We start from the raw sequence: 9,657 nt of genomic DNA on the forward strand, positions 1-9,657 counted from the left end.
ATATACATATATAGGCATATATATATGTATATGCCTATATATGTATATGTAATAACTTCATGTTAATGCACTTAATCTAAACATGTATGTTAATTTGGATCAAAATCCTACATATCTAAGGGAAGACAAGGAGTATTTGATTGATCATCCTGGACTTGCATCAGTCTCAACTGCTCAGGGAAATTTCTATATCTATACATGTTTCTAGCCTCGTTTTCTTCATTAATTTTCTAATTAATGAAGTTTTCCTATTCTGTATCATGGAATTCATGGTAATTTGGAAAAAAAAAAAAAAAAAACTGGCCTTCGCAGGGTGAAGACCTCAAGAAGGCAATCGGCAGCAGGTGTTTACATAGAGTGCATAACCAAGGAATAACCATTAATTTACCTAATTAATTAGCTTATCATCTTGACTTGTATGAACACGTTTCTAGCATGCACATAGATCTAGCTCCAAGAAAGGAAATCTAATTTTGGATTTGGCATGAAACCTCGGACCTAATTACGTATATTTGTAGCTAAACAAATACAGTGAAAAATTGTGAAGATGAAACTTGGCTCAATCACTAGAGATACACACAGAGAGAAGAGGCAGCAATAGGCAAGAGATTTACCAAGGGGGAGAGGGAGAGATGCTCGATTTGAGAAGAGAAATCAACGCCCTAGTCGGGAGTGGCGCCAACTGGCGACAGTGAGGTTGAAAAGGGTGGCAATTGTCAGCAGCGACTGGACATCGAAGGGAGCCGACGCAAGGAAACCACCGTCAATGATCGAGTCTTTTTTAGAGTAGTCGAAGGTAAGACGAAATCGTAGGTTGGGGCTTGGCGCATATATGGTTTCCCAAGAAGCAATACACTGAGCATGTGAAAAGCTTTTGATTAATGGCCACTGCTCTAATTAATTCCCGTTCACCTTTTAACACGACAGAAATCTCGTCTTTGAAGGCCAGTTATAGCCACGGTTTATGGCTCGCCACACGGAATCTCGTGACATTTCAGAAAATTTATTGCGTTGGTGGCTTTTTGTGGTATAAGCCATCTATTTCCCACTAGCGGTTGTCATGGGAAGCAAAATCGTGGCTAAATCCCAAAATTCTTGTAGTATTTACCAAAAGAGATATTTTAGGCCCATAGTCTGTTTAAAAAAAAATATTTAAAAACTCAAATGGGCTTTCCGCACGTATAAATTGTTTTTTTTTTTTTTTTTTTGGAAAACAGTTTGGCATTGGACCCGGGTGTTACATGGTACATGTAAGGAAGTTTGTTGATTATATAATAGAGGATCTCCATGACTTACATTGGTAGTTGAATTGATATTGATATTACGGAACTCAAAAGAGAAATTTGTTTACCACAAGAGATATTTTAGGCCCATAGCCTGTTTGAAAAAAAATATTTAAAAACTCAAATGGGCTTTTCGCACGTATAAATTAATTTTTTTTTTTTGGAAAACAGTTTGGCATTGGACCCGGGTGTTATATGGTACATGGAAGGAAATTTGTTGATTATATAACAGAGGATCTCCATGACTTACATTGGTAGTTGAATTGATATTGATATTACAGAACTCATGTAATGTATTTTAAGCTAGGAAAATTTTCTGAAAATGAACGTGCGTAGTTTGGTTAATTTCTTATAATAAACGTATGAATGGAAAATGTTATTTTATGGGCATATTGGGCAAGTGAGAAAATGTAAGAGTTTTATTAAAACTCTATGTCCCACACACCATATCCTGATGGATTTAGACTAGTTCAAATATTCTCACTTAATTAATGAGTCATAGTGGGACAATAATACCTCAATTCCAGTCACAGAGGGAGACAGAGTCTCTAGATTTCATAATGGCTAGAAATCTATAAATAGCACTGAGGGGTTAAAGGGGTCTCACCTACAACATTATTGTGCCTCTAGCCATTGGGAGATAATTGAAAGTAAAGTTGTTAGAATGATTCTTCCCTTATAGTCTGGTTAGAATCTCTATCAAACTGTAATAGAGGGAGGTAAGTTTTCTAAATGTTATTATTTTATTATTGTGGATCATAGAAAATAGAAGATCTAATTATTAATATACATGCTAAAATATTTAACATTTGTAGCATAGCTTACCCAAGGATAAACAAAGGACACCATGAGGAAGAAGGTAGGGCATGATGGAGACAATGGCTAAGGCAACCTCGGCATGGTATTGACTATCCCTGGTGGAGGGATTGTGACGTGGAGGCTATCGTGCATGGGGCCAATCACTTTGAATGGTCTTTGTTGCCCTTTAGGCTTTATGGGTATGCAGAATATAAGGTGGCTAATGTTGGTTTTGTGGTGAAGGAAGCTTTAATATGGGGCTGTCATGCATGTGCAGTGCTTCTTTCCCATTAGATATGGCAGTTAGGGTTGGCCCCCATCTACTTGGAGAAAAGGTGAAGGGTTTATTGCGGTTTGCGAGGGGCTTCATATGTTGGTCCCCATGATTTCGGCTTATGTGCTTGTGTTTGACTGTGGCTTCAGTGTGGTTTACGACAAGGTAAGGGCTGAGACGTGGGGGAGGCTTGCTGTTTTGTTTGCCAATGGCTGAGGAAGGAATGTCATGGGGGGAAACAAAAGAGAGGATATAAATAATTGAGAATTTCGGCATGTAAGTCGGTTACAAAATTGTCGAAATCTTTCGGACTAAGAAATCAGCTGAGGGCGGGGTCTGCGGTTGATGAAGGTAGAGATGGTGATCAATGTACGTGTATGGTTTCATACATGGGTTTGGGATGCCGAGTAAATGGGCTTGGCCCTTTTCGTGGGTCTTTGGGTCTTGTGTTGGGTGCATGTTTTGGGATTTTTCTTAATAATAAATAATAATAAAAAAACAATTTATCCTGGGATTAGAAAAATTTTAGGGTTTGTCTAAATATTATAGACTAAGTCACCTGATAAGCCTAACGGGCCGATCTTAAAGTTTAAAATTGGTCCCAACTTGTCCGATAATATTTTTGGGCTCAGAAATAATCTCTAAGGCCCAATACCAATTAATAGAACACGCTTGTCCATAATTACTAATTGGGCTTTAACCTTATTATTGAGCCCAATAGGAAACCCATAACTTACCATATTAATTTATGGGCTCTCGGTCTGTTCAAAATTATCCAATAGATTGTAATTGAGTTTTCCAATATGGTCCATCTACCATAATATATGCCGAATAAAATTATCCTTATAATTATTGGACGGGGTCGTTACAACTTTAAATTCTCAATCCAACATTCCTTTACAATTTAGGGGCTACTGCATACTTATTGCATGTTACCTTATTAATCGAATTCTTTAACCACTTCTCAATAACAAGTCTCCCCATAAATAAATGGTTGCATTTAAATCATAATAGCATGCTCATGTAATTAACTTATCATATTCAAATTGACCTATAAATTATTCAAAGTCAGCTGAATGATGGGAAAAAAGTATTAGATAAAGAGAGAATACTTGACACATAATTTATAAGAGTTGCTAATGGCAGCCACATGGATGGAGAAGCTCAAGCAAAACTCAAGTTAAGACTGATTGGCACCATGGAAGTTCAAAACCAACCAGGCCCTTGGCTTACCCAACTGCATATTATTACAATCATACATATCTTTTTAACAAACCAAAAGAGTACTAGGAATGGCTGGGAGTGCACCTCGCGGTCAACTTTGAGAAGATCATTGCAGAAGATATAATAATTCCACCAACAGTCAAAGGCTTCGGAAATTTGACAATAATAGAAATTATTGACAATATGATCTGAATAATTGATGCATACGAGTCAACGTATTCGCAGATAGTCCCATATATTTGTCCATCAGATAGAAAGAAGCACCCAAAAGAAAACCTAGCGTTTTTTTGCCTTGCATTCAGAGCAAACACCATCCACGTTGTAAGACAACCCGCAACACTAAGTCCCAGCACCACCCAATTCATAGGCTTGTTATTGTTGAACATAATTTGTGCAGCCTCTAATCCAAGCGCCAAAACCGCAACAATGTAATATGTAGCTTCCATCTGGACATTCAATGATCAACTTACTAACTCGTAATTAATAATTGAGTAATGTTATTATTCTTTATCTTATTATTTTCCGTCATACTTGCTATTGTGATATATTTTAAGTGATTTTATATATATCAACTAATTATATAGGTAACCACTAAAAATTCACCATTTAACAGATGTGACAAAATCATAAAGTTTAAAAATAGAACAATAATTTCCTAAACCTTTTTTTTGTACAAAATCAATCTTACCACAAGGTATATAGACCTCCAACGAGGACTTTGTAGAGTATCTTTCCCAGCTTCTAGATCAACATCCCGATTAATACCACCAGCGGAATTCGGAACAGTTTTCTTAAGACTACTCGAAATCTCATCACTCATGTTAACCGAGTTTGCCAAAATCTCTTGTGCGTCAACAATCTGCAAAAGTTTAAACAAATATATGTGATACTGATAATGTATCTCAATTGAAGATCGCCAACAAAGAAACAATCCAACTCAATTTTTTATGAAAACCAGTTCAAAACAGTCTATAAAAATATAACAACCTAAGCAATATAAGCCAACAAATTACCAAGGACTGTATATATACGATAAATACAGTCTATAAAAATATAACCACCTACAACGGTATGGACATAACGAATCAACTCCCCCTGAACAGAACGTATCAACAGACTCAAGCTCTAAAACACGAACTCGATCTTGTAAAGCTCTACGACTCCAAGAACTCGATCGAGTCGAGCTCTACGACAGAGTCAAGCTCTTTGATGGAGTCGAGTTCTCTCTTCGACACAGTCGAGATCTCGATGGGGTCGATTTCTTCTACACCATCTCGACGGACTCGAGGTCTTCGACACCAGCTCCCAGCTCAATGGAGTCGAGCTCTCTTTTGGACACCATTGGTGTCGAGCTCTTCGACACCATCTCGATGGATTCGAGCTCTATGACAGAGTCAAGCTCTTCGAAACCATCTCAACGGACTCGAGGGGTTAGAGTCGCGCTCTTCAACACCAACTCGACGACCCCTCTCTAGCGAGGAGCAGGAACTACACTACAAAGAAAATTTAACATAAAATAAACCGACAAACGAAGAGTCCTCCAAGTTTTTGAAAGAGACCTGATAATTGGTTGACTCTCCGGCCTGATCAACCTCCTCTGTTTTAATCTTTTGGTTTTGAGACTGGTATGCGCTGTCTCCAGTTTCTTCAACCTTAATATGTTCCAAGATCGGCTTTTCCATTGTTTCTGCTGGAGGCTGAAGTGTCTGCTCATTCTCCATTTCTGAAACGAAAAAGGGAATGGAACACGGGGGAGAAATTTTAGAGGTATTTATTGATGTACAGAGTGTGTTGAGGAACAGAGACGAAGGAAATAAAAGACTACGCACTGAAGATGAAGAATAATATAAACGAGACGAAAGATCGGTCTAGGAAGGTTATCCTGGACTTTCATTTGATCCAAAATCCATCGCTTTCTCTACTTCTTCAGTTCGGGACCCACCCAAAAACCATGCTAGACCATCGCCCAAAAACCATCGCTTTCTCTACTTCTTCAGTTCGATGGTAAAGGCGCTTTCTCTACTTCTTCAGTTCGATGGTAAAGGCGCTTTCTCTACTTCTTCAGTTCGATGGTAAAGGCCCAAAAGCGATGGTAAAGCGATGGTTTTTGGGCGATGGTCTAGCATGGTTTTTGGGTGGGTCCCGAACTGAAGAAGTAGAGAAAGCGATGGATTTTGGATCAAATGAAAGTCCAGGATAACCTTCCTACACCGATCTTTCGTCTCGTTTATATTATTCTTCATCTTCAGTGCGTAGTCTTTTATTTCCTTCGTCTCTGTTCCTCAACACACTCTGTACATCAATAAATACCTCTAAAATTTCTCCCCCGTGTTCCATTCCCTTTTTCGTTTCAGAAATGGAGAATGAGCAGACACTTCAGCCTCCAGCAGAAACAATGGAAAAGCCGATCTTGGAACATATTAAGGTTGAAGAAACTGGAGACAGCGCATACCAGTCTCAAAACCAAAAGATTAAAACAGAGGAGGTTGATCAGGCCGGAGAGTCAACCAATTATCAGGTCTCTTTCAAAAACTTGGAGGACTCTTCGTTTGTCGGTTTATTTTATGTTAAATTTTCTTTGTAGTGTAGTTCCTGCTCCTCGCTAGAGAGGGGTCGTCGAGTTGGTGTTGAAGAGCGCGACTCTAACCCCTCGAGTCCGTTGAGATGGTTTCGAAGAGCTTGACTCTGTCATAGAGCTCGAATCCATCGAGATGGTGTCGAAGAGCTCGACACCAATGGTGTCCAAAAGAGAGCTCGACTCCATTGAGCTGGGAGCTGGTGTCGAAGACCTCGAGTCCGTCGAGATGGTGTAGAAGAAATCGACCCCATCGAGATCTCGACTGTGTCGAAGAGAGAACTCGACTCCATCAAAGAGCTTGACTCTGTCGTAGAGCTCGACTCGATCGAGTTCTTGGAGTCGTAGAGCTTTACAAGATCGAGTTCGTGTTTTAGAGCTTGAGTCTGTTGATACGTTCTGTTCAGGGGGAGTTGATTCGTTATGTCCATACCGTTGTAGGTGGTTATATTTTTATAGACTGTATTTATCGTATATATACAGTCCTTGGTAATTTGTTGGCTTATATTGCTTAGGTTGTTATATTTTTATAGACTGTTTTGAACTGGTTTTCATAAAAAATTGAGTTGGATTGTTTCTTTGTTGGCGATCTTCAATTGAGATACATTATCAGTATCACATATATTTGTTTAAACTTTTGCAGATTGTTGACGCACAAGAGATTTTGGCAAACTCGGTTAACATGAGTGATGAGATTTCGAGTAGTCTTAAGAAAACTGTTCCGAATTCCGCTGGTGGTATTAATCGGGATGTTGATCTAGAAGCTGGGAAAGATACTCTACAAAGTCCTCGTTGGAGGTCTATATACCTTGTGGTAAGATTGATTTTGTACAAAAAAAAGGTTTAGGAAATTATTGTTCTATTTTTAAACTTTATGATTTTGTCACATCTGTTAAATGGTGAATTTTTAGTGGTTACCTATATAATTAGTTGATATATATAAAATCACTTAAAATATATCACAATAGCAAGTATGACGGAAAATAATAAGATAAAGAATAATAACATTACTCAATTATTAATTACGAGTTAGTAAGTTGATCATTGAATGTCCAGATGGAAGCTACATATTACATTGTTGCGGTTTTGGCGCTTGGATTAGAGGCTGCACAAATTATGTTCAACAATAACAAGCCTATGAATTGGGTGGTGCTGGGACTTAGTGTTGCGGGTTGTCTTACAACGTGGATGGTGTTTGCTCTGAATGCAAGGCAAAAAAACGCTAGGTTTTCTTTTGGGTGCTTCTTTCTATCTGATGGACAAATATATGGGACTATCTGCGAATACGTTGACTCGTATGCATCAATTATTCAGATCATATTGTCAATAATTTCTATTATTGTCAAATTTCCGAAGCCTTTGACTGTTGGTGGAATTATTATATCTTCTGCAATGATCTTCTCAAAGTTGACCGCGAGGTGCACTCCCAGCCATTCCTAGTACTCTTTTGGTTTGTTAAAAAGATATGTATGATTGTAATAATATGCAGTTGGGTAAGCCAAGGGCCTGGTTGGTTTTGAACTTCCATGGTGCCAATCAGTCTTAACTTGAGTTTTGCTTGAGCTTCTCCATCCATGTGGCTGCCATTAGCAACTCTTATAAATTATGTGGCAAGTATTCTCTCTTTATCTAATACTTTTTTCCCATCATTCAGCTGACTTTGAATAATTTATAGGTCAATTTGAATATGATAAGTTAATTACATGAGCATGCTATTATGATTTAAATGCAACCATTTATTTATGGGGAGACTTGTTATTGAGAAGTGGTTAAAGAATTCGATTAATAAGGTAACATGCAATAAGTATGCAGTAGCCCCTAAATTGTAAAGGAATGTTGGATTGAGAATTTAAAGTTGTAACGACCCCGTCCAATAATTATAAGGATAATTTTATTCGGCATATATTATGGTAGATGGACCATATTGGAAAACTCAATTACAATCTATTGGATAATTTTGAACAGACCGAGAGCCCATAAATTAATATGGTAAGTTATGGGTTTCCTATTGGGCTCAATAATAAGATTAAAGCCCAATTAGTAATTATGGACAAGCGTGTTCTATTAATTGGTATTGGGCCTTAGAGATTATTTCTGAGCCCAAAAATATTATCGGACAAGTTGGGACCAATTTTAAACTTTAAGATCGGCCTGTTAGGCTTATCAGGTGACTTAGTCTATAATATTTAGACAAACCCTAAAATTTTTCTAATCCCAGGATAAATTGTTTTTTTATTATTATTTATTATTAAGAAAAATCCCAAAACATGCACCCAACACAAGACCCAAAGACCCACGAAAAGGGCCAAGCCCATTTACTCGGCATCCCAAACCCATGTATGAAACCATACACGTACATTGATCACCATCTCTACCTTCATCAACCGCAGACCCCGCCCTCAGCTGATTTCTTAGTCCGAAAGATTTCGACAATTTTGTAACCGACTTACATGCCGAAATTCTCAATTATTTATATCCTCTCTTTTGTTTCCCCCCATGACATTCCTTCCTCAGCCATTGGCAAACAAAACAGCAAGCCTCCCCCACGTCTCAGCCCTTACCTTGTCGTAAACCACACTGAAGCCACAGTCAAACACAAGCACATAAGCCGAAATCATGGGGACCAACATATGAAGCCCCTCGCAAACCGCAATAAACCCTTCACCTTTTCTCCAAGTAGCACATACCCCATGTAGGCTGACGTCCAACCTGTTGATGGGGGCCAACCCAAATTGCCAGACCCAATGGGAAAGGAGCATTGCACATTTATGACAGCACCACATTAAAGCTTCTTTCTGCACAAAACCAACGTTAGCTACCCTATCTTCTCCATGCCTAGCAAACCCAAAGGGCAACAAAGACCACCCAAAGTGATTAGTCCCATGCCCGATAGCCCCAACATTGCACTCCCTCCACCACGGATAGTCAAGAGCAAGCTGATGTCACCTTAGCCATTGTCTCCGTCGTGCCTTGCCTTCTTCCGCATGGTGTTCTTTATTTTTCCTTGGATAAGATATGCCGCACACCCCTCTAGTTCTAGAATAAATCTATGCTACTTTAAATTGCTTTGAGGTCTTCAGCTTTCAAAAGAAGTACAGACATATGTTAGTATAATTACAAAGATTGCCATTAAAAGCCCCTTGCCACGTAGCCATCTTGTAAAATCTTTGAACTAGTTTTAGTGTTATGACCCTATTAGATAGTGTTATGATCCTTTTAAATGGGCTGAACTCACATGGGCCTTTGTTATAGATGGGCTTACTCCAATTTCAACTTGAGTTTTAATGGGCTTAAATCAACTATTTCATAAACTTTTCACATAAACTATTTTACAGAAAATAATTAAGGATTTAAATTATATTATTTAGTATTAAATTTTTACAATTTGTATTTTAGTAGTAAATAGTAAGTGTTAAATTCATTTCAAATGTTTAAGTCTGATTAAGTCTATTTTATTAAACAAAATTTTGATATTTATTTTAATAAATTTTGTTATAATTATG

General features: G+C 38.0%; 2 protein-coding genes across 2 annotated transcripts; one reads left to right on the top strand and one right to left on the bottom strand.

The window, feature by feature from the left end:
* Window positions 1-3,487: 3,487 nt before the first annotated feature.
* Window positions 3,488-5,035, bottom strand: LOC122301815. The gene is made up of 3 exons (XM_043113192.1): window positions 4,645-5,035; window positions 4,268-4,438; window positions 3,488-4,025 (listed from the first exon to the last, which is right to left on the bottom strand). The coding sequence occupies exons 2-3, from the start codon at window positions 4,397-4,399 to the stop codon at window positions 3,642-3,644; spliced, it is 516 nt and encodes a 171-aa protein (XP_042969126.1). The 5' UTR covers window positions 4,400-4,438; window positions 4,645-5,035; the 3' UTR covers window positions 3,488-3,641.
* A 1,165-nt stretch (window positions 5,036-6,200) lies between these two features.
* Window positions 6,201-7,774, top strand: LOC122301823. The gene is made up of 3 exons (XM_043113199.1): window positions 6,201-6,591; window positions 6,798-6,968; window positions 7,211-7,774. Exons 2-3 carry the CDS (start codon window positions 6,837-6,839, stop codon window positions 7,592-7,594), a joined length of 516 nt encoding a protein of 171 aa, XP_042969133.1. The 5' UTR covers window positions 6,201-6,591; window positions 6,798-6,836; the 3' UTR covers window positions 7,595-7,774.
* The last annotated feature ends 1,883 nt before the right edge of the window (window positions 7,775-9,657 follow it).

The sequence above is a fragment of the Carya illinoinensis genome, chromosome 1 (assembly GCF_018687715.1).
Source record: "Carya illinoinensis cultivar Pawnee chromosome 1, C.illinoinensisPawnee_v1, whole genome shotgun sequence".
Classification (NCBI taxonomy): Eukaryota; Viridiplantae; Streptophyta; class Magnoliopsida; order Fagales; family Juglandaceae; genus Carya; species Carya illinoinensis.